This window comes from Drosophila nasuta, chromosome 2L, assembly GCF_023558535.2.
Source record: "Drosophila nasuta strain 15112-1781.00 chromosome 2L, ASM2355853v1, whole genome shotgun sequence".
Lineage (NCBI taxonomy): Eukaryota > Metazoa > Arthropoda > Insecta > Diptera > Drosophilidae > Drosophila > Drosophila nasuta.
In genome coordinates this window covers 5,722,473-5,748,850 of record NC_083455.1, presented here as the reverse complement: position 1 = coordinate 5,748,850, position 26,378 = coordinate 5,722,473, and the positions used below count along the sequence as shown (strand labels likewise).

General features: G+C 36.4%; 1 protein-coding gene across 1 annotated transcript; it reads right to left on the bottom strand.

Moving 5' to 3' along the window:
* Positions 1-846: 846 nt before the first annotated feature.
* On the bottom strand, positions 847-26,261 carry LOC132784466 (voltage-dependent calcium channel type D subunit alpha-1). Its single transcript, XM_060790103.1, is given in 37 exon segments — positions 847-2,041; positions 2,109-2,239; positions 5,591-5,631; positions 6,177-6,601; positions 7,364-8,023; positions 8,082-8,330; positions 8,388-8,576; positions 8,633-8,707; positions 8,769-8,852; positions 8,928-9,399; positions 9,472-9,618; positions 9,683-9,735; positions 10,811-10,918; positions 12,715-12,822; positions 13,450-13,537; positions 13,606-13,751; positions 13,753-13,773; positions 13,955-14,084; positions 14,577-14,694; positions 15,932-15,990; positions 16,054-16,169; positions 16,235-16,444; positions 16,509-16,716; positions 16,845-17,070; positions 17,340-17,859; positions 17,909-18,090; positions 18,667-18,819; positions 18,914-18,921; positions 19,309-19,407; positions 19,556-19,695; positions 19,913-20,018; positions 20,802-21,015; positions 21,136-22,345; positions 22,347-22,515; positions 23,509-24,301; positions 24,748-25,164; positions 26,160-26,261. Coding segments are annotated over 36 exon segments (8,229 nt in total). The 5' UTR covers positions 24,758-25,164; positions 26,160-26,261; the 3' UTR covers positions 847-1,480.
* Between the last annotated feature and the right edge of the window lie 117 nt (positions 26,262-26,378).

Below are 26,378 nucleotides of genomic sequence, written 5' to 3'. Positions count from 1 at the left end.
TCAAGAATATATATACTTTATAGGGTCGGAGATGCCTCCTTCTACCTGTTACATACATTTCCTGCCGGCACAAAGTTATAATACCCTTCTACCCTATGGGTAGCGGGTCCGAAAGGGGAATGGCAAAAATTGAAATAAAACTTGATCTGTGTACAAACAACAACAAGAGCTGTCGAAATAAATTATACCTCTATTTCTTTCATACGGACAGACAGAAATTTGGTTGCAACCAGATACAAATTGTAGAAGTTATTTAAGAAATTCTATTCAATGGGAAAAACGCATACTTATTACGGGTCTTAGTTGTGTTGGCTAACAATCTGATATATTTTGTACTCTATGGTATATTTTTAATGTAGTATTATATCAATATAGAATACATAGCCTATTTTTAGTATTTTTGCGGTATATTGTTTTGGAATATTTTAAAATTAATATAGCATTGTTTTTTTATTCACAATGGGTAGCAGGTATTTCACAGTGGAGCACAATGGACTGAAGCTTTCTTACTTGTTTAAATAGCGACAGATGTTTAAAGTGCAAGAGAACTTTTTCATGTTTTATGGCGTTTATATTATAGTTAAATATTTTGATAAATAATGGCAATGCTCTTTTACTGGTACCTTTAAAATGTCAGTTGCCCGTCGATATATTCACTGGAAAAGGTTATTCAAATGTTTATTCATACAAAAAAGCTACATTGAAAAAGTAATCCATGCCACTCATTTATTTGAAGGATTAAACTGTGTATAGCAACAGTTGTAAGCCTTACATACCTGAATTTCAGAGTTGAAACTCCCCCATTATCAACCAACAAATAATGAAACCAAGTATCTGATATTTTAAATTTGCTCATTTATTTTATAAAATCAATCATAACAATTCATTTCGCAATTTCAGGGTTCAATTTCATTCATTCACTATGAAGTTAATAAGTTTATTTTTTATTACATATTAACCAATTCCATATTTGTATGCTTTATTTACGCAGTTGTTAAATACTTAAAAAATAAAATGCGTCTAAATTGAAATAGTAGTACGGTACGTACACATCAGATGAAATTTGTCATTGTTATTAATAATATTATAACTAATCAATTAGGTTAATTTCCTTTTTCAATTATGTCATTCATTTAAAAAATATATATTTCTTCATATATAATAATTTGCGTGTGCTTTTGTTTTCTTGTGTGTATTTTTGTTTTTTTTTTTTTCTTGGTTCATAAAGGACGATAAACCATCATAGACGTTATCAAAAAGGCAAACCATTAATTTTATAAGTACATACAATGCTTTTTACAAGTTTTACAATTTGTTTGTTTTTGTTTTGTTTTTTTTTCAAGTTACGCAATATTTGACCTTGAGTAAATATTCCTAATGTTCTTTTTTCTTTGCTAAAAATTATACAAAAATTGTCATAAACGTACATTTAAAATTCCATCAAGAAGACATTTCGCATGTATGGACTACAGTATGTATGCTATGAGGCGGCCGGATAACCCTGACCACTGCCTAAGTTACGCTGAGGCGATTGTTGTTGTTGTTGTAGTTGTAGTTGTTGTTGCTGTTGCAGCAGAGTGGGTGAATTTGTTGTTTGGCTAGTTGTAGGCGATGCTGCATTAGTTCTACTATTTAAATTATTATTAGTATTGATTTGGCTAAATTGAGACTTATTATTATTAGTGGTCGTTATAGTGGCAACTCGTCTAAGACGATTATCTGGTATCGGTGGTGATTGTAGAGTGCCCGAACCTTGATGCAACGGAGAGAACGATGATGGTCCACTGGCGCTGCCACCGAATGCACCAGCAATGCTGCTGCTGCCACCGCTCATGCCACCACCAATCGCACCACCAGGACCACCGAAGATGCTGCCATTGCTGCTGCCAATCAGACTCATCGAATGCTCGTTCGAGAGTATCTGATGTGCAGCCAAATTCATCTCCTCAGGCGTCATGTCTAACGCCTCCTGCATCTCTCGAGCAGCCGTGCCCACGAATTCGGAATCACAATATTTTCCCAAGCCCTCAGCGGCGAGTACCTAAATGAAGACAACATCTTATTTATGAATATAATATGTATGATAGATTTAATAATATTGAACATACCCCTCCAATCAATGATTCGGCTAGGCCATTCATTTCAAATGAAGTTGGTAAACGACGCTGATCGTAAGGACTAGCTGGTGTCGATTGGATCATGCGCTCGTGGCTAGGAATAGCACCATTGGGTGCGTAGACTAGATAATTGCATAAAATGTAGAATTAAATATACATTGAACATGTTAATTATCACTGGTAACTAGAAAGTCTGAGTGAGATTAAATATGAATACATTTTGTACACAGCTTGATGATCATATGCAAACTATCCAGATAATATCTATGCAGCATTTCTTACTAATGTTAGTATTTGTTACTTAAAAATCTATTTTGGAAATATTTTTAAACAAGCGGACAAATTTTAATAAGTATAACTGAAAAGTTACTCTTAACAGTATTTTTTAATATTATGAACACCTTATTTATTGACCTCATTTATTTAAAAAAGAAATTTTGTGGTACCAGAGTAATATATATAATATATTTTAGTATTTTTTGATCTATTAATTTGGTATATGTGGTTTATATGGTTTTATTGAAAATGGGTAACAGGTACCAAAATGTTAAGCACATTCGACTGATTGTTTAATCTTTCTTAAATACTGAATTGAATATGGTAATTCCATTCGCTAATTGTGCACAATCGGGTTACTATTTTCTACAATATTTATAGTCAAAATTTATATGAAATTCAAAAACTATCAAATATTTTAGCTGATGGAATTTATTTTACTATATTTTGCTGCTTCAAATGATCATCAAGCATTAAAATAAATGTTCTGTAATATGAATTACATTTGACTGTTAGTTTGGCATTCAATAATTCAGGCTATTAATATGTTAAATTGTACAGCTTTATCTAAATTAAATGATATAGTAAGCATGTTCTGTACAAAACGAAAATTGATAGTTACGTAAAAACTGAACCAAGCAACATACGCTATATATATATATTTATATGTATTCTTAACAAGGATCTCTACTACTATGGTATTATTTAGGCAATTTCTAGGGCAAAGGCGAAGGCGTTACATGAACGAAACAGGCGGCGCATCTAAAGCGTTTCTTAGTTCTAATCAATAGCCAAGCAATATGTTTGGTTGTGTGTATGGGTGTGTGTGGATGTGCGTGTTGGGTATTCACAGTTTGCATAAGTAGTAAGTTTGTGTCTGTGTATTCATCTTTTATATTTGATACTTTGGATCACATTTCGAGTCCATCCCGACACATAAAATAGGAAGCGACGACAAGACAACATTGAAACAACAGTTAACGAACATTTTCTTTTCAGAATTCGGCATATCAAAATATTATATAAAATGTATGTACATTTATACGATTATCTTGGACATGGGTATCACAATTATTATATATTAGATTAGTATATTAGGTATAAGATGGACGCAAGGCACACTTTGATGGGGGACGGGCTCAATCGGCGAGGCCAGCTTTATGAGTATATAGTATGTATGTATGTGGGCACAACAACACTGTACTGTTATAAGTATATGAATGTAGGTATTTATATAGACACCGATATCGTTTTCAATAAATATTTTGTAAATAATACTTTGATTATGGTAACCTTTTTTCATTCGTTTCGTTTCAATTCGATTCGATTTGATTTGATTCGTTCATTGATGCGTGTTACAACGGTAGTTCTTGTTGTTGTTCAGTTGTTGTTGTTGGTTGTTGTTGTTGTTGTTCTTGTAGGTGTTATGTTTTTACTCCACGAGGTTACATTGAACTCTTTCGCATTGCTAATTATTAAATAACGTACTCAGGGTGATGGTAGGGAAAATGCAGTCAAAGGAATTAATCAACTCAGGAATTTCAAAACAAAAAATGTAAAAAAATACTTTCTGCACACGAGGTCAGAAAAAGAGCTAAGTGTTTATAAAAATGGTTCGAACTCTCTGAGACTCATCCAGCAAGTATTTCAGGGTTCGAAACTCAGCACTCGGTTGTTTTTAAACTCGAATCACTTAAGCTATAATAAAGATTTTTATAAAAAAGAGTTATACAAAAACAAATTACTTTAACAACATAATTTTTGCATGGAATTTTGTTTTAAATAGATTTTTACCCTAAATAATAATTATCTTTACAGTCAATTAATTAGCAGTTATGATATAACAACTTGTCAACATTGCATCAATCTCAGTTTGTTAGTTTGTAATCAACAAAAGGAGCCATAAGCAGGTTGCTAATTAGTTATAATAAGCTGCTCAAATAACCCAATGTAATACTTAATTGATGCGCTGCCATTATTAGAGGAACGTTTATCTACACAGAGTTAATCGCTGATGGGTAATACTTAATACTAGGAAAATAATTAATGTCTTATCGCATCTTATTGTCGCTTACATCACAACTTACATATATTCTTCTTAAATACTTACTATCTTCGACAAAAAATCGATTTCACTCTTAGCCTATTTATCGTTATTAGTATTTATATTCTAAGCTTAGAAAAATATTTCATAAATCATGAAAACTTAATACAAATAATAAACTTATTATTGTATGATATTATCATATAACTCTTAACTTTCTTCTTTTTTAGACCCATCACAGAATTGTTAAAACATCAAATATACATACATATATTATATTATTTAAGAGAATTCAAAGTCACAGCATAATACTTTGTCAATGTTGTATTCAAATGTTGTTTTGTGTAACGGTTGTTGACCAAATATATTTGTGTGTAGAAATGGAAATTTATAAGACTAAATATATCTATGCTCTATAGGCAGCAAAAGCGTTTCAATAATAGCCCAACTAAACTACTAAACACTACGGTTACTTGTATGCTAAAACTAGTAAAATACGATAATTTAAATTAATATTATGAACTGCGCATTTAACTAATGTACATGTGTGTATGTGTGCTATAAGTCCGAATGGAACGCCGTTCGGATGAGTGTCTTGAGTGTTGTCTTTCTGTGGCGCCGCATAAAACAAACAGCCAAAAAATTAAATACAATACAAATGTAGCAATCTTATTAGTTGTTATATTTATTGCTGCACAATTGCACTTATTAGAACTTTTTTAGTATTATTTTTTTTATTTTGTGGTTTTTATACTTGTTCATATTATATTCTTTAACGTTTTTTGGGCATGCCGCAGGCAAAATTCAGAACTCACAACTCAGAATCTGTTAAGTGGCGTTTACTAAAAATGTACATGGATAATAATGTTAATTATAAATGTTATGCACAAAATAATAGCAATTAGAGGTTTGGTATGAAATCAATAGTTTTGTGTGAGAAAATTAATTCAAACGTATTAAAAAAAATGCCACAACGAACGAACAAACAAATGTTTTGGTTTTGTTTTTGTTTGAATTTGTTTCCGTATCTCTTTGGTGTTAAATTGGGTAAATAATAAATTTGAAAATGATTAACGTTTAAAGAACTTGTTTAGTGCAATTGCTTATTGCTGTTGTTGCTGTAGTTGTTGCAATTGCAGCATTTTGCGCTTACCATTGTTATATGGATGCAATAAAATACCACGATTGCGGTTGCTGAAATTAATGTTCGGGGATTGAGTAAAATCGTTTTTCGGTTTTCAGTTCTCGGTGAATGTTGGTATTTAAAACGCGCTAATTTATCACAAATAATCTATATATCTAGTCAATATAGATATTTATGTTATGGGCATATAATTAATTTGATTGGTTGATTTAATATATATTTTATATAGTATTTGTATGTATGTTCTTATTCGGATATTTGATATATATTCAACTAAATTGCTAGACAACTAAATTGTTTATTGTGGCCCGGGGCTCCTTTTGTCCATTACAAACGTTAAAGGCGCACTAAGTGAAAATCAAAAAATGCCATTCAAACGTGGCCATAAATGTGAATAAAGTATAAAGAAAACTCACTAAACAGCAAGCCATAGTAACAGGAAGTACATATGAATGTAAAATAAAACTTAAGAATTGATAGCATCGTGTATGCGGCTAAGAGTATGACCACAACTTCTTCTTTCATTCTTTGGTCTTCCATCTCCCCCCACGCAGCCGAGTTCCCACTCACCACTAACTTGTCTCCCAATACTCACTCATAAGATATCGCATTGGCTTCCGGTGGTAACGTGCCCGCAACTGTTGATGCACCGCTGCCATTCTTCGCCAGGGGCCGCATCGAGATGCTCTCGCCAAAGGTTCGCAGCTCGCCCCCGCTGCTAGCATGCAGCTCATCCTGCAGCTTGCCGCTGGCCGCCATCCGTGCTTGCATTAGGTTGCGTGCTATGTGATTGACACCATCGGCCACACTGCGATTGAGGCTGTCATACAGATAATCAGTGCCCGCGGGATCTACGCTGCCCAGCACCAAGCTGCTACCTCCAACTCCAGCAGCTGCCAGCGAGGAGCCGCCAATGGTCAGTGCTCCATTGCTATGGGAAGCCTTGGCACTGCGTCGGAAGGTGCCATTGCCATGTCGGCGAATGGAGGACCACACGCTGCCGAAGAGTGTGTGATGGCGCTGTGAAATGGAAGTTAATAAATATATTTTCAATAAGAGCAAATATACTTGTAGAAGATAACATACTATTGAAGTAGTTCCAAAATTATAAAATAAAAATAAAATCCAAATAAATTAAGATTCCACTGCAATATTCTTAGCTGCTTAGGCTGACTAAATAGTATGTTTAGTACATCATGGTATTTTTTAAGTGTAGTTAGTATTATTATTATTATTAAAATATACCGCAAAATACACAAAATATACTGAAGACTAATTTGGTATATTGATAGAGATATGCCAAATATAGTCTTTGGTATATTTTAATTATTTTTGCGGTATATTTATTTTGGTATTGGTATTGCTATTTCACTTAAAGCCTATTAGGTCTCAATAAATGTTCCTATGGACAGACGGACTAGACCGAATAGGCATTATCGTCTCGGCTGGTTAAAAATATATACATTTTATGCAGTCGGAAATGTGAACTTTTACCTATTACATACAATTCCTGTTTTCACAAAGTTGTAATACACTTCTACCCGATGGATAACAGGTGTTTAAAATTTAGATCTACATAAATAAGTGCACCACGATCTCGTGTTGTTCTTCTGCCTTGTTGCAAAATTAAGTTGCCATAAATAAATGAAACATGATATCGGGTTGTTCTTCTGCACATTTGCAAAATTAATGGTAATAATATCCCAAATCCCAAGTTAATACTACCGAAATTGATAATATCATATTACACAAAATAAATAAAAATGAGATTTTTTAACTTACGCGATGCATGGGTTCGGGCTCCTCAGCCAATTCATCCAGATTGCCGGAGATGGCACGCTTTAAAGCTGGCGACACCTCGTGTAGGGTGCGCAGACCGGCTTGCAGGGTGACCGTATTGCTATCGGGGTGACCCTCTTTGCCCTCCTGCTCCTTGCGCTTCTTGAAACGTCGGAAATAGTCCTGAATTAGATACGTGGCATAGAACTTGCCCACTGTAACCTCATCATCGTTGCCAGGTGGCGGAACCACTTGATCCAATAGCTTAGGATTGGTTCGTTTCCAGATTTGCTTAATTGTGGCACGTAGTTCGGCATTGGCATCATCGATGTTGCCCTCGGTCTTGATGCTCAACGATGTCCGAACCACGGCAAAGAGCGTGGCATTAAAGAGCACAGTTCCATCGGAGTTGAGGGGCATATTCATGCTGACCAGACGCTTGCAGGCCATGCGATGTGGACATAGTTTGCCAAAGCCAAGAGGCGGTGATATCTTACGTAACAGAGTGACGACGTCCAAGTGTTTGATGCGTCCCTTGGCATCCGGATCGTACTCGCTCCAAAGGCGGATAAACTCATCCAAATGATGTGGGCCCAGAATGGACCAATCACGTGTGAGGTAATCAAAGTTATCCATAATGACGGCCACAAACAGATTGATAATCTGATAGCAATATTAATAATTAATGAAAGCGATAAAAAAGTGTATAGAGGCAATATACCAGGAAGGAGCACAGCACATAAAACGATATGAAGTAGGGATAGGCAATCGATGAGCCGCATTGCTCGCCGGGCGTATCGGATTCCATGTCACAGCGCACATCAGGCTGTGCTGAGCACGACATCATAATTTCCTGCCAGGCCTCGCCTGTGGCTGAACGGAAGAGCACCAGGACGGCCTGCTGGAACGTCTGGAAGTTGTTGTTCCGCGTTATAGCAGTCTCGCTGTCCAGCGCTATCTTGCCAAAAACCTAGAGAAGTATATTGTTATATTAAAGAAACAAATGGTATATCTTTGAGATACGCACTTGCATGCCGACCACGGCATAAATGAAGAAGAGCAAGACGATGAGCAATGCGACATAAGGCAAAGCCTGAAACGATTTAATGAAAGTCCAAAGAAGGGTTCGTATACCTTCGCCCTTGCTGAGCAGCTTGACGAGACGCATGACACGAAACAGTCGAAAGAAGTTGATGGAAATCAAGTTTGAACCGGCCTGCAACAATACAATAATTCCCAGTAACAAATGCTTCAATTTAAGATTAAGTTAACACACTTACCGCTTTGACTTTTTTGCTTACAGCCTTCGACTATATCACAAGCGGACTGACCAGATGTGTCCTTGCTCTGTGGGGCAATTGGAGTCATTTATTTAATAGACATTGCAAAAAAAAAGATTGGCACAAACCTTAATTTCCGAATAAACGATATCAATAAAGCTGCCCAGCACGATAATGAAATCAAAAACGTTCCACGCATCGCCGAAATAGTTCTTGAACATAAGCAAAAAAAAAAAAAAAAATATTAGTACATTTTTATAAAGAACATTAAGTCCTCTTCGGCTCACCTTGAATCGAAAGGCTGCCAGTTTGAAGACAAACTCGAGTGCAAATACAGCTGTGAATAGCATATTGAGTGCATCTAGAAGCTCTGTATACCATAACGGTTGTTGGTAGAATTTCATCGCCAGTGTGACCGTATTTATCATGATCAATATGAATATGGTATATTCAAACGATGAGGATGTGACAAACCACCAGACTTTATACTGTATACCATGTTTGGGTATATAACGTCGCACTGGCTTCGCCTTTAATGCGAATTCAATGCAATTGCGCTGATTCTTATCGAGATCACAATTCTTGTACTCCTGTTCACCCTCGTTTTGGAAAGTGACAATAACGAAACCGACAAAGATGTTGACCATAAAGAAGGCAATAATAATAATATAGATTATATAGTAGGCAGCAACTATAGGACGGAAATTGTGTATTGGACCCCCATTTTCCTTATTCGAATCAATAGAGACGTATAGCAGGCTGCCAATTAAAAAAACAATCGTGTTATTATTCACTCTGAAAAAATGCATTGAAAGAATTCCTTATACTCACTTCGGCCAGCCCTCAAAGGTGGAAACGGTGAAGAGGGTTAACATGCCTTTGGCCACATCATCGAAATGGAAACCGTTATTATCCCATTCACGTTCCTTCAGGCGCGGCTTGTTTATATCACCATCCTCATAGACAAGATAGGTACCACTGAAAAGGTGACATCAATTAGATTAAGATGCGCTTATAAAAAGGATTGAAAGTAAATACTTACTAGCATTCGCTTTTAGACATTTTAGAACCATCGGTGCAGGAGAAAAATTTACCCTACATAATGTGCAATGTATGACCATTGCGTTGTAACAGCAACAGAAGGGATTTAGAAAAATGTTATTAACTCTTGTAATGCAAATTGATAAAGTTTGCTTACGAAAAGTGCGCTTAACTTGGCAAACTCAAACCAGCTGAGTTGAGGGCACTTTGCTAATACAACTGTTGTACTATCAACTAAAGCCTAACTAGATGTATTATGCAGCGTTACAATAGACTAAGCTAGTCCATATATAAGTATATATACATACATATACAGGGTGTCTCAAATGCAATCAAATTTACACACATTTCTTGCTCTGAAACGGACACAGGTTTTTATTGGATATGTGTGGGACATCACAATATATTTACAGACGGTACCAAAACAATACGAAACAAACATTTCAGGATTGGTTAGATACGATTACTTACAAATATACGAGTATATTACAAGAGGTTAGAGAGCAGCTTTTTATTTGGAATTATATCCATATACTTTAAATGGCAGATTAGTATACAGAGTAAGTATATGTAAGTTGGAAAAACTTGAACAATATCGGGTTAGGTTTGTTGGAAAGCTAATAATAGCTAGCAAGGCGTAGAAGCTAATAGCTGGCTGATTGGAAAGTGTGTGTTGCAACGATATAATGATTTATTATATAAGTAGTTGATGAAGTTGTTGTATTTATATCAAGTTTACCAATATCATAGTCTTTCTGTTAAGCTGAGAAAAATCAAAAGAATCGAGTATAAATCAGTACATTGATTGTCCATTCAAGTGAATGCCCTAATCTTAAGTGTTCGAGTCTGCCCAAGTCCCAAGAGTACACATACAAATTTTAAACACTCCCCTCCCCACCAATAACCAATCAATATTTGTTTTCAATCACATAAACTTTTGGGCCAAGTGTACATCAATATTCCAAAGCACATATAATATTAAGCAGCAAGTTATTGAATTCTTTTAAAAGTAGAAAGCGCACACATAAAGCCGATTCTGGTTACCCTCCACCAAGTATTTGTTTCAATTAATTATTTTAATTTTTTTTTTTGAAATTTTATTTGTTGTAAATAATTGAAATGAAATTACCTTAAAGAGTTGCACTCCAATAACGGCAAACATGAATTGCAATAAATATGTAACCAACATGATATTACCAATGGTTTTAATTGCGACTACAACGCACTTCACCACGTACTGTAGTTATTTTGTTCAGTGTACGAAAATAATTGACAGGCGTGTGAAATTTTTTTGGTTTTCATTTTCGTTTTTTTTTTTTTAAATATTAATGGATGTGTGTATGTTTGTGTTTATGCAGCATCAATCAGAGGAATTTTTGTTATTTTGGCCACATTTTTGGAATTGTTTTATAGAAATCAAAAGTTTATACATATTGCCAAAGCAAATGGTATATATTGCAAGTTTTGTTGTGTTTGGCATAATTGGAAAACCGAAACGATAAAAGAGAGAAAAAAGAGGAAAATTCATTTGTAAGGGATTCATTACGAATTTCATTTGTTCTTCATATGCTAAAAATAAATATGTATGGATGAATGTGTTCTTCATTTCAATATACATTAAGTAAAAGGTTAATGACATTGAAATTGACGGACAGTGGGCTAAAAAATCGGTATTTTGATTTGAAAGTAATAAAAAATCAAAAATAAATAATGAGTTACTAAAAAAAAAGGAGAAAACTTGTTAATAATAAATGAATTAGTATGAATGTTCTATGACAAGGTTTTGTTACTACTACATACAAGAAGTTTTTCTACCGACGATCATTTTGCTAGAATTGTAAACAATTCGTGGATTATATATTCGTTACTCTTCGGTTTGTTGATTGGATTGCCTTGATGCTAGGGTGCAAGGTAGGACGCTGAAACTATTAAAATAACAAGTTGTTGCTCTATGGGCGTGTGTGTGTGTGTGTGGGAGTGTGTGTGTGTGTGTGTGTGGGAGTGTGTGTGTGTGTGTGCTTGTGAAGTGTGCTGAGATTCACTTGAATCATTCATTATTTCACTTTTTGATGCTTTGGGATTGACGTATACAACGCAGAAAATGGGTGTGGAATATAAGAATTGATTCGACAAGTTTACATGGAACAAGATTTTTGTGAGTATGGTTAGGTCTCTATTTGATTAGCAGCATATCAATTCCCTGGTAAAGTGCACAGACAAAAAAAAAAAATTAATTATGCTCTTCCCTTTTCGAATCAGTTCCACTGAAATGTGCAGAGCACACTCTTAAAATATTTTATTAAAAAGTTGAATCAAAAAGTATGCTCTACTGATTTTGGTAGAATTGATTCGAGTCCCATATAATGCCCATCAATTGATCACTGCTTAAATGTAGAAGATGTTTTAAAAACTAAACTGCCCTTGTAGAATGGATTCCCGCTTTAAGGAATGGTATAGAGAATGCAGTCTTAGTTATGCTGAGCATTAATAAGCAATACTAGGCATTACATAAGGTAGTATTATTTACAATAAATTCGTTTGTACATTTCATCATATTTTCAGTTATTAGTAAAATAAACGAGTGTTTCGATTAAATTTCAAAAATAATTACAATAGAAGATTAGATTAAATTTCAAGGATAGCAATTCAAACATTTAACAATTTGGAACGACAACAGAAGGTTAATATAATTAATGGTTGCAATTAAAATAAAATAGAAACGACTTAAATAATTTACAACTAAATATCTTAAAGAAGCTTTAAATATACATTTGTTACTTTTAAACAATAAACTGATACTTAGAAGTATTTTCGGTAAATTGGTTAGTTTTCAATATGTACTAACTTGTACCCTAAATAATTATATATATATTTTTCGCTTGATCATGATAAATGTTCAACAATTATGTAGTCTAAGTCTTAGATAAAATACATATGGTAAGAGTAGGCTCGAATTTTATACAATCTTATATTCGGTAGTTGGAGTGTTACTTATGGAAAGAGTAGATTAAGCACTTAAGAAGAAAATCATACCTTAAACAATTGGACTCCTATAACTGCAAACATGAATTGCAGGAGGCATGTGACGAGCACAATATTTCCGATAGTCTTTACAGCGACTATGACACATTGAACAACATGCTGTATGTGTGATATGACGATATATTTATATTTAGTTATAGTACGGTAGATATATAAGATATACTCTATATGTATATATGTAAATAGCTCTAGGAATTATTTGCGTTTTGGTTTAGTATCAACATGAACGGCACATAGTTTGACTATGCCTAAGCCACGCCCATTGCATTTATTCCACGCCCATTTTCGTTAGGTGTTAAATGTGTAACTCAAAATCAAACAGTATATATAAAGTATATATAAATGTATTTATATTGTTGAAAGAAATATTCGTATAGTTTTATTTCATTGCAGTTTAAAGTTCTTGAAGCACCCTACACCCAGCATTTCAAGGTTTTATTTTAAGAATTCATTATGGGTTCTCTTGGTTATGAACCCAAACCATCACTTCATTTCGGGTTATTGCAAAAAGTCAATATTTCATTATTAGCTCGCAGATAACAAAAATCATATTATTTGGTGTATTTTGTTTAATTAATATGAGCATAGTCTAAACTTAAAAAACAAATGTCAAAGAAATTCAAAACAATTTTCGTTTAATAAAAGCAGGTGAATAAAATCAATTTAAAAGAACCAAGAAACAAAAATAATTGAACAAAAGTTATGAAATTTGTGCGTGTAGCTTACCTTTAAACCCTTGGCTCTATTAATGGCTCTTAGAGGCCTTAAAACTCGAAGAACACGAAGAATTTTCACGACTGAAATCGCATTCGAACTGCAGTTGAAATCGACGTTAAAATTATTGTTCAACTACTGGGTTAGAGTAGCTTTGTTAGTGTTTACCTGGATACTAGAGATATCAATGAGACGCAAACCACAAGTAAATCTAATAGATTAAATGCGGATCTGCAAAAGGCTCCGTCGTGTAATACGAAACCATATGAAATCAATTTCAGAATCAGTTCTATTGTGAAAACTGCCGTGAAAAAAGTAATCAAATTTATTGAGAACCTGCAAATTGAATCCAATGACGATAACATGAAAAGTATATGAAAAGAAATTAATTAGAAACAATCGATAGAAACCAAAATAAAAACACACATCTAATACTCGTATTATAGCCAGGCCTGTTTAGCAACTTACAAGATTATCAGATGGTTTTTTGGCTTTAAATGGTACAGGAGCTACTTACTTTATTCAAATCGTCGTTAGCCTTTAGTGGATTTTCCGCAGCCAACATGGCGGATGAAAACATAATACAGCACAGGATTATGTTGCCAAAGTTACTGTGATTACAGAGCCAATGGCAAAACACGCGAAATCTGTGAATGAATATTGGATGTTGTTAATTAAATATAATTGAATTGGAAATATCAAAGAAATTTTTGGAGAAACAGAATCAAAACAAAACATGCAAAACACAATTGTTAATCTGATAAGAGTGTGTTAAACGAAAGCAAATACTAAGTGCTAGAGTTGGCTTATCATTTGTATACGAGATTTCTTCTACAACTAGGGACAGAAACAAACTCTATGGATCTGGTGATACAAGAGATTTCAGGTATGGCTAGGCAAGAAAATCAAGTGTAAGTCTAATCATCTAGACACAGGTACGAGTAAAGGGTTATATGCAAAAGACAAATACATTTTTATCATAATAATACGAATACAAATACAAATAATTAGGACACATCACATATGTAGTCATAGTACGCACACAAAAACACGCACACATAGACAAGGAAAAGGATAACTGGTTATCAAATGAAAACTCTTTGATTTATTTTCTAGAATTAAAACTAAAACATAAAAACCTGTTCGTTTGGGAGAAAAGAAAGAATGATGTGCCCGGTGGTATTGGTAGAATTTTCGTAGCCGTATTAACCTCAGACATACGACGTGGGCGTGCTGTTATCATGCCTTCTTCATCCACTATATGCAATAAATTTTTCATATTTATAATTGGCCAATGAGGAAAAAATAATAAACACATACATATATATTCCAAGATATATAAGGCAGCTTCTTAACTTATACACAAAGAAATGTAAATATATGTAAGGCTAATATATTACAAAATAAAGAGCTTATACTAAGGTTGTAATTCTACCGTACTATCGAAGAAATTTCAAGGAGCTTTTCATTTTTTAGGGAAATTTAAGTATGTAATAATTTCTCCGATAGTACTTAAATAAGAACATGTTTAAAAATCTTTCTTACACTATTATAAAACTAAAACGACTTAAAAAGAAGATCCATTCTTAGCTACTAACTAATAAATTTCTTCTTGAAATTAAAATGAAAAACCAATTGATGTTTGTGTGCGAACTAAATCTATTGAACCAGGGACTATGTAAAATAAAGTTCTAGTGTTGTCTACATTAACCGAAGTATCATAACTGAATGCTAAATGCATACTAAAAATATGGTGATCATTAATTTAAATTACAAATGATTATCAGTTGGATTAAGTAAAATTGTTGTTCATTAACTGAGAATCCAAATCAGTTCTTTAAAAAATGTATATTATTTATGTACATTAAAAAGTGCAATAAATACAGCTCACTGTGAGAAAAAAATCAAGTAAATCGTATGGTTTTACTTTAAGGCTTTTAATAGTTTATTTGTAAAATGCAAGCATGCAAAATAACCGTAAAACGAGAGTGCAAAGAAACGTTCAACAAAATCTGTTTAAACAAATTTGAAAATAAATTACAAATGTGTATTGTGTTGTATATTTTTGTATTTTGTTGAAGTATATTGGTCTGAATGTGGTTTCTTGATTTACCTGTTTGTGTAACTGAAAATGAAAAATGCACTGCCGCGTGGTATGGGTTTTTTAGTCTTCTTCATGCTGACTTCGGATAAACGTCGGGGTCGTGCAGTAACACGTGCTGATACTTCAGAATGGGAGTCTTTCGATTAATACAAAATTGAGAGTTGTGCGCGATTTTTGTTTTTTGTTTTCCAAGGCAGCAAATGAAAGCGTCAGTAGCATGAAAATCATTCATCATTTTTTGTCAACTATGATTTAGTAAGATTTGAAGCTGTTTTTTGTGTGCTTAACTTAGATATTATTCTTAAATTCTATATAGTTTTTGAAATATTTTAACTAAGATTTATATATAGCTTAGTTATAGATAAGTGTTAGTATACATATGTAACAAACCTTCTTCTTCCTCCTCGCACATTTCTCGACCCTCTTCATCGGATAAGGTTTCATGATCCCTACAAAAATTAAAAGATCTCAGCTGTAAATTCTACTCAAGTCTCATACAACAATCACACAACTTATCATCGTCCATGTCATGATGTTCCATATCCATATCAATGCTCAAATGCTCATCGTCCATACCGTCTATGGTTGGCGTGGGACTGTGTGATTTTCTTAAGGCGCCCTCGTCATGCTATTGAAATCAAGCCCAGTAATTAATGATCAATTGAGATACAAAAACGTAACATTGTAACTTGCCGGTTCCTCATCCTTCTCGACCTCCGAGAGTGAGTCAGCATCGGCCAAATTGTCGACAGCAATGGCCAAGAACACATTCAGCAGAATATAATTACCGCATATGAACAATATGATAAAATATACGCAGGCCAAGGCACCGTAGGAGGAGACACCGCCATAGGCATTAATGCCAACATACATGACTGCATTCCAATCCTCGCCCGTCATTATCTAAGAGCAAGCGGACAAAGTAGTATTAACAATAAGGTGTCCAGCTTTGAGTTATTCTACTTACCTGGAATACTGTGAGCATGCTCTGCCAGAAGCAATCGAAGTTCATGCGAACTTTCTCCTCATCATTATAATTAAATTTACCACCAAAAACTTGCATACCCAGCAATGCAAATATCACAATAAACAGGAAGAGCAGTAAAAGAAGTGAAGCAATTGATTGTATTGAATTCAATAAGGAAGCAACTAGATTCGACAGCGAGCGCCAATACCTGAAAGAAAAAAGCGCTGTTAATCGATACACTATCCGAGAATAGCTAAATATAGCTAAATGCCGTTAATCGATATAACTATCGCTAACTGCTGCTTATCGAAAGTTTTTCGATAACACTCAACTTACTTGGTCACCTTGAAGACTCGCAGAAGACGCACACAACGTAACACGGAGACACCCAATGGGGGCATTACTCCGGTTCTGGTCAATAGAGTCTCGGAAATGCTGCCGATGACAACAAAGCAATCGAAGCGATTGAATAGTGACACAAAGTATCCCTGGAAACCTAAACTGTACATTTTCAGCAACATTTCGCATGTGAAGAGTCCAATGAACACCATATTTGTATATTCTGTAAGTACGGAAAAATCAAATTAGTATGCTTTTAAAAGTTGGTAAGTAATTGAATTTCAACAATATCGGTAGATGGGAACGCATCTTTAGCACACAAAACTATAAATATTCGATTTATTGAGGCAATAAATTTAATCATCAGATACCTCAAAAATCTTATAATCATTTGAAAGGCTTTGGTCGAACTGCAATTGTCCAATAATATGAAATGTTTGACATTTTGATTTGCATAGGTGCACTCATCGACATTACAATGTGATCACTTACCCTGAAAATCATCTAGCCAATCGACTTGCCCATAGTGTTCTGTTGCCAGAACGCCAGTGTTGAGAAACACCAGCACAATGATGAGCCAATAGAATGCCTGTGACTTGACAGCTCTGCGACAGGCTCGACGCATTCGACGATTGACACGATCAAAGTCCTTCTTCATTTTGCGCCAACGCGATTCGGTAACTTGCATATCGGGCATCTCTTCGCCCATATTTTCGGTAGAATCCATTTCATTTGGCTGTTTGCCCTTGCCGTCGGGCATAAGTCCACCGGGAGCATCGGGCTCAATGTCTTCGGCCTGTGTTATCCAATCGAGGTAGCCACGTAAATCCTCCTCTATCTGTTGCTTCTCGCGCAGCTTTTGAAAATCGCCACGGTTTTTGGCCTTGTTACGCTCTTTGGAGAACTCTCCAGACAACACACCAAGAATCAGGTTCATGACGAAAAATGCGCCCAAGATGACCATTGAAATGAAGTACATCCATTGCCATGTACTGCCCATGGCATCTTGTATCTGCGAGTATCGTTTAAGTATGTATCAAAAAAGAACTCAAATCACTTACATAATACAAGACATCTGTCCAACCCTCTAGTGTGATGCACTGAAACACCGTCAACATGGCAAGTCCAAAATTGTCAAAGTTGGTAATGCCAAAGTTGGGTCCAATCCAATTGCCGTAGCACTTCATACCAGCTGGGCACTCATAGCCCACTCCACAGGGCCTTTTAGTATCTTCGTATTCACCTAGATTCCGAGTTATTCGTTTGGGATTGTTTCTTTTTTGTTTTGTCTTTGTTTTTTGTTTTTGTTGATATCTTTTTTTCATGCATTAGTAATGGGATGAGATGATAATGTGGATGATCTGGTGATGTTTATGGTGTGGTTTGTGAGGCGATTTGGTTTTGTTGAATTTATTTGCGGAATATGCCGCCCGTTTGTCCCAGGAGTTTAAATTTCAACAGCTCTATTAACTAGCAGATAAGTTATAATGCTCCGTCGAGATTGGACAGTATTTTTTTTGTATTTGTGTGAAGTTTAGTTTAATTTTCATTTTCAGTTTTTGGGTGCATTTGGCATATCTTTGTGGTGAATGGATGTGTAGAATCTGTGTAGAGCGTTTTCTTTTGGAGTTTTGATTAAACACTAATTGACTGTTTGTCTGATTGGAGTGTGTTCTGCCCATAATGACGTGCACCAATCTACTATTAATAGAGCTTCAGGACGTTGAATTTTAATGCGACATATCTGGTAGCATTCAAGACTTTGAATGACATTCGTACAACGTATAAATATTGTACTGTATTGTTATTAAACGCTTACCTGTTACCTCATCTCGACACGCCTTGTGCAATTTACCAGAGAATAACTCTAGGCCAATTATGGCATAGATTATGATTACGAATATGACCAGAAGTGCAATGTGAAACAGTGGCACCATGGCCTTTAAAATTGAATTAAGCACAACCTGTAGACCTGCGGAAAGCGTATGAATAGCCAATATATAGTGGGGGTTTACATGTACAAATACATCAAGTGCGGTTTACACTACAAAACACACAACGAAAGCTGGTCACGCTGCACAGACCTCTAGAACATTTTCACGAATATTGCAAGTATTTCATATTAAATTTTCATTAATAAATGACTTATATATCTTATGGACAACACACGTATTAATTCAAATGTTAATTACTTTGGCGAAAATGTAATCACTCTTTAATTGTTTAAGTCTCGGAAATATATCTGTAAAATTAAATGAAATTTAAAGCGTTTTAGGAATATTTAAAAAAAAAAAAAACGGACAACATTATTGGTTCTAAGTGCAGTTTTCTGTGCAGCATTTTATCTACGAATTTACTCCGTAGTTATTCGATTTCTTGCTCTACAGGACAAAGTGAATTTTGTGTTTAGTGGGAGTTTTTCGTTTTGGATTTAGGTGCAGAAAGCACTTACTTGGTACACCCCGATACAAGTCGCAGTGGACGCAGTACTCGAAAGGCACGGAGTGCCTTCACATCGAAGCCCTCACTCACGAATTGGGATAGTCCGGTACTTATCGCTCTGTAAAATGATTTGTTTGGCAGACAATTTCATACGTGTCTCAGTTATCGATTGAATTGGATATAAGGTAACATAGAAAATGGTTAAAATTAGGCCTGGAGGGGCCTCGGCGCTTTGCGCTTTTAACTGGCATATTTTATATGCTTACCCTATAACTACAATTGTAAAATCTAATAAATTCCATCCATTTCTTAGATATGCACCATTATGTAACACAAAACCATATGCTATTATTTTCATAACACATTCCGCTGTGAATATAACTAGGAATATAATTTCAATTGATTCCTAATTGGGATATTTGGTTTTTGAATGCATGTATGAATCGTTCGATGGGTGCAGATGAGTGAAAGGTGATGTGATGAGGTGGGTGGAATGCATAAAAGACAGATGGAATAAAAAATGCATATCAATTAATAAATCTCAATATCAGGCTGTAGATAAATATATAATTAGATTGTAGTATAAAGACAACGCCTCTTCAAACAGACCGCATTAAACTTACCAAGGTTTGATTCGTGGCATTCGAATCGGCGCCTGGATAAGGCGTGTACACGGCCAAGGCAATACAATTGGCGAAGATTGTTAACAATATAAGGAACTCAAATGGTCTAGAGAAAGATTTTGTATTCGATTAAGGATAACCAAAATGACTTTGAGATAATATATGTCTGAATTTCTGTAGAAAGTTTATGGAACGGAATTGGCTAAAGGACTGTGAAACATTAATATAATAAGTGTCGTAAAATTTACTAATATTTGTTTGCAATGTATAGGATTAGAAACTTAAGGAAACAAGTAAGAGTGCTCTACTGTTAGAAACCCACTACCCATTTTAGATATGAGGAAAATAGTGAGGTACTTTTCTAAAAAATATATCAAATTAATTACCGAATGATATATTTGGTATATTGATATAGTTCTAATTTCAAAATACACCACAGAGTACAACAGATAACAGATTGTCAGCCAAAGCAGCTAAGAACCTGTTGCAATAGACATTTTTGACATACAAAAATATTTCTTTAATAACTTCAATCGAAATTTTCATAAATCATTAATACTGTACGTGGCGAAGGTGGGTGTGCCTTGATCTGTGTGTAACAAGTGCTGTCGAACAAATTATGCCTATTTCTGCCTGTTACATACATTTCCTTCTACCCGGTATAACTAGCGAAACCAATTATTATATACATATGTACGCTATATGATCTGCTACTTTTACTTTTACTTTCTACTCTCAATTATTTAGTAAACTATGTAGTAAACTATGTATATCCAAGTGTTTCTATTTTGTTTGCTTAATAGTAGGAATGTGAAAGAAAAAATAATATTCAAATTGAAATTATTTTTTTCACCACCGAAAGAAGCATGAGTTATTTTAAAAAGGATACTTCCATTCCACAATGCGAATGCAAAGAGCTCGTAGAGGGTTCTTAAGCCCCAAACAGAACAACGCTCGCTGTGGTCGATCTGGCTGCGGTTTGCCTCGTCGTTGAGGTCGCTTCGAACCGGCAGCTCCTGGTTTTTGTCCACCGGCGCCGCTGGGTCCAATTGTGGTGCCGTTCATGGTTTCCGGAATGTTTGCTATGCCCATGGTATCAATGCCTGTCGATGTAAATGCCAATGGCCAAGTAGTCAGATCAAGGGGAGACATGCGAGTAGAGGGAGTCAGTTAGTTTATCTGGCAAATGTTAGTGAGTTTGAGTTGGGAAACTGAAAACATACCCATAATGTTGGTGCCTCCGCCGAGGTCTGTTTGCGGATTATGAGAGTGGGACATATCGCCGCCAAGGGCAGCACCTCCGTTGCCATTGGGAGTGTAGGTGCCGCCTCCAGCGGCGCCTCTTTCAAAGTCCATAATGTTGAAGAACTTGCCGGCGCCGCCGCCAAAATTATCAATTAGCTCCGCGGAGCTAGAGTAGAAGGGTGAAAATGCTTGAGTGTCGTCCTCCTCCTCTTCGTAATACTCGTCAGCTTCCTCGTCGTCGTCTTCCTCGTGCTCTTCCTCGTCGTCTTCGTCGTGATGGTGATCGTCCTGTTCGCTATAGTGCTCGTGCTGTTGTGCCAGCTGCTCTTGCTCATCAATATCAATAGTTGTACCCTCAGGCTCGTCTTCTTCGTCGTATTCCTCGTCTTCGTCGTCGTCGTCCTCTTCGGTTATTCTACATGTCCTTCGAATGGAGGGACGATTGTTGCGCGTATTTCTTCTTACAATGACATCCGCATTGTCATCCACATCACCGACATCTTCGAGCGAATCGTTGCCACTAAGTGCTGTCCCAGCAATAATTCTAATCTCATCATCCGCATCCTGGCGTCGCTCACTGAAGCTCTCGCAATCGGTGTTGCCAGCGGCCGATGATGCGGCCTGTTCCTTGGCTGCTGCTGCAACGGCTGCAACAATTGCCGCTGTGCGCAATGTCTGCGAACTGAGATCGGCCGGATTATCGGGATCGTCGTCGTCGTCGTCGCCTGGCTCGCAATCGTCGTCCCCTATGAAGCTGCTGATGTCGCCAACGCCAAAACCATGCAACGTACTGTTGTCACCGGTGATGTCGCAGTTGCAACTGTTGCTGCTGCTGCTGTCGCCGCCAATGGCACTGTAGCTGCTGTCCTCGTCTCTGGCCCCGCTGCTATAGCTGCTGTTGGTGCTGCCAGCACTAGTCACACTATTCTGTGGTTGTTGCTGCCACGTCACAGCCGCTGCTGCTGCTGCTGTGGCATTTGCTGTCGCTGCTGCTGCTGCTGTTGATTGTGATGCTGCCTCCTCTGGTGTCAGACGCTGACTGACGTTGCCGCCACCAATAGATCCTCCACAAGAGTGGCAACTGGATTTGCGTCGTTGACGTTTGCTGCCTCTGTTGTTGCCACCGTTGCTGTTGCTGCCACCGTTGCCTGTGTGGCTGCCGTTGTTATTGTTGTTGTTGTTGTTGTTTTTTGTGCCTGCGCTGCTTAAAGTCGAGCTTGTATGTCGTATTGTTAACAATTTGACTGGTGACGGTGCTCAACGCAAGTTCTGTGTTGTTCGCTCTCTTCCTGCTGCAGCTGGAGGCGCCTGCTGTGGTATCCTCGCTGCTTGCGGCAATCCCTTCAAGCGGACTGCAACTGTGTGTGTTAAAAGGACAAACATAACCTTAGTTTTCAATTTTCAATACTCAACTTTTACTTATACTATTATACGCTTTTGGATGCATTTTACAACGGTTCTGTGAGTTCCTTTCATTTCTAATACATTTACCTATGAAGCTACTTGGAATTTCTGATTACTCGATATTTCCTTTATAATCTTTAGGTAGGTTGTTAGTGTCTATTCTTTTTTTTTGTCAGGATACCTACATTTAATTAGGACTGCAAATAATTCGTAATGTAAAGATAACTATGTCGAACTATGTACTATAATTGACTATTATTGCTGAGGTAATCGGTTAAATAAAAATCAATCAAGAAAACCTAATTTTCTCTCCCATTAATACTCTACAACAGTTTTATTTGTACTACTAAAATATTTAACTTTTAAATTTTATTGTTTGATATTTATTTAAGCAAATATATTTCAAATACTTGGGTTCTTTAATTGCCTACATTTTTTTCCATTACTTATAGTTTAAATGTTTTTTTTTTTTAATATGTTCCGTTTTAAGTAACATAATTTGCCACCATATTAATTTTAAATATATTGATCTTGAGCTTTCAAAGTATAGATTAATTTCTTTTCGAAAATCGACATGAGGTTAGTGTTAACATGCTTTGGAACTGCAGCAGGCATTCTTACAATTAAGGTATTACTCGAACATCCATGCGTATGCTTACTCTCCCACACACACACATACACACACACACACTCGCACTCGCACAAGAGAGACAAAGAGCGAGGGACAATCACAGACAAACATTTAGCACAACACATATTACGATATACGATTTACGATTTACGATATACGATTTACGATATTTATAATGGTTAAATGGGGTCATTGGCTAACTTACTATGCCCTAGAGTTTCTAGAATTTCTAGAATTCGTATGTTCCAAATAATCAAACTCTTGCATTGCATTGTAAATGAATTTCTTATCGTGCTCCTGTTGGAGCTGCATATACCTTTGTTGTAGCACCGTTGGCCCTGTGGCAACCGTTGGTGATACCGACGAGCTGCCACTTCCTGATATCATTGATGTCGCCGGCACCGGCAGCGTTATCGTCGGCGATCGATGCTGATGATGATGTTCCGGCTTCAATATAACCACCTCTAGGTCACTTTTGGGTGGGGCCGACTTGCGATTATATTTGCGACTGCCCCGCGTTGGCGTCTCCGCTTTTAAGTAGCGTCGCGATGTCGATGGCGATGTCGGCGATGGCTTGCGTTCAATAATCAGCGTATTATCGTCGTAGGCTATGCAATTGACTAGCTCGCCGCCGCCCATTACGCTGGTTGTCGATGACGTCGGCTCATCGCTGTGGTCATAAAGTTTTGCCTCCTTCTGCCGTTGAAATTGCAACTGACGACGCCTCTGACTTGAGGAAGTTGTTGTTCTCGCTCCGTTGCCGCTGTGGGAGCTGCTTGGCTCTTGCTGTGTGTTGTTTTGGGGCAGGCATGATGTGGATGATGATGATTCATCAATGACAATGCTCGTCGGACTTGGTGACAAATCCTTGCTCGTCTCTTTATCCCTATCCCTATCCCTAGCTCGTTCCTTATCTTTGTCCTTATTATTGATATTGTTTTTATGATTTAATTTATTATTGGTACTAGAACTATCCAAGGCATCGTATTTCTTATTTTGTTGCTGTTGTTGTTGCTGCTGTTGCTGTTGTTGTTGGTGTTGGTGTTGGTCATTGGCTGTCGGCGATTGCTGTTTTTGCTGCGTTGATGATGCATGCTCCTTATGTTCTCCTGGTTTTAATGGTTAATGATTTGTGTTAGTGCTTGAAGTTAATTGATACATCTAATGTGCTTTTACGATAAGTGAACCATTAAATTATTTATTTATTGCAGTATTATAATAAGCTAAATTGATTCATTGATTTCTGTGTTCAATTCTGACTCATTTAAAGCATACAATTAATGAAAAAGTCTAAGAAATTATTTGATTAGAATTTGGAAAATACGTTTTTTACATTTTCCTAATAAAATCAAGTTAAAAATGGTTTATAAATCATTATTGATTGTCTTAATAAGAAATAAAGATTATTGATTTATATGCTCAAAAGCTAATCAATTTGGTTTATCTCATTTAAAATGAGCTCTATAATGTTTGTTTTCCCTTTTCTGCTTCGTGCTCTATGGCAATAAAGATAAAGCTGGTTTTAGTTTCTAATATTTTGTGGAACACGTAATACCTTTATTCATATTTAAAGTTTCCTTCCAGCGAGCAAATTGATTGTTCCTGTTAAGTTCATTAAGTGCGCCTTTGTGCTAACGCTGTCCCATTAAGTGCGGACAACACGAGCCATCAACAGGTGTGTTGAGTCCCAGTACCACTGGCACTTTTACATTCACACACACTCCCACACATACACACACACACGCACATACACTCACGCTCGCATGCACACTTTTGCAACTAACGAAGCCTGCTAAAAGCTTTTTGTTGTTGGCCACAAATAAATTAGAATTTGTTATGTTTGACGGTGGTGCAGTTGTTGCTATTTGGACGTTGTTGTAAATTGATTTTTCTTTCTTATTTATTTTATTATTTGTAAATTATTTAAAATTTGGCATTTGTTGAAGTCTGCGGTTATTCAGCTGAATGTGTTCTGTATTAAATGAGAATGAACGAATTTTTGGACTTCGTTATTATCAACGTTTATTATATTTATTGAATTTCGTTTATTTCCATCTGGTTGCTTGACACAGAATATCCATTAGTTGAGCCTGATAACTTATCACTGATTGGCGCTCTATATATAAATCTAAGCTCCTAGCACACACATACTTGCGCGATGAGTGTGCACGTGTATATGTACGTGTACGTGTGTGTGTGCGTGTGCGTGCGCACCAAAACAAAAACATACGCAATGTTTACATTTTCTTTTGTTGTCGCAACATTATTTTGCGTTGACCAACTGTCAAATGGGCAATCAACTTTGGCGCTCTCTCTCTTGGTAACCAAGCTTCTCTCTTCGACCTATTACGCGCGCTCTCTCTCGCTCTCTCTCTGTGCAGGAAAGCACAGTTAACTTTGCAGCGACCGAAAAAGTTTGAACCAAGTGTCAAAAAAGCATTTTTTGCTTTCACTGAATGGCAGTTCCCGCTGTCATCCTGTCCCCTGCCTCCCCGCACTCCAACCTTATAGAGGAAGCCCCCTTGGTCCCCTTTGTGGTCCGAGTAGCATTCGTCACTGATTAAAGTTGGTAGAATGCTAACCACAAGTCGGTTCAACGAGGGAAGGGGACGCTGACTAGCATTTATTCGCATTGGGGTCAAGTGCGCGTTGGGCTGTGTTGTAAAAAACTAATATGCGCGTTTATTTTATGAGTCGCTTGGGAAAAATGCATAGCATATTTTTCAGCGTAATGGCTGCTGAAACAACTGTAAATGCTGACCGATTGACCTACCCAGGCATATGTAATAAGCGCACACATTCACTTACACACACGCACACACAAGCACATGCATATGCACAACACACACATATACACGTGTGAAAAATTTCAGTCGCAGTACGTAGAAAAGCGAAAGCGTTCTTCCTAACGCAATCAATCTCTAGCCAATTGCCCTAATCACAGGCTTCTTCAAATCTTTTATGCACCAGTTTTGCGCGGAGTTACATTTGCTTTTAGTCGTTTAAGGATTATTGTATTATTATTATTTTTCTTTTGTGGTTTCACGCAAGGCAACGACCAACAGCAACGCGAACGAGTTTAAGGAATCAGACACAAAAGCACACTGTGCAGGAATTTTTAGCTTTTCGCGTGGCAACCGTGAAAATGTTGACATACACCAAAGCTGCAAAGGCAGCTTTTTTTGT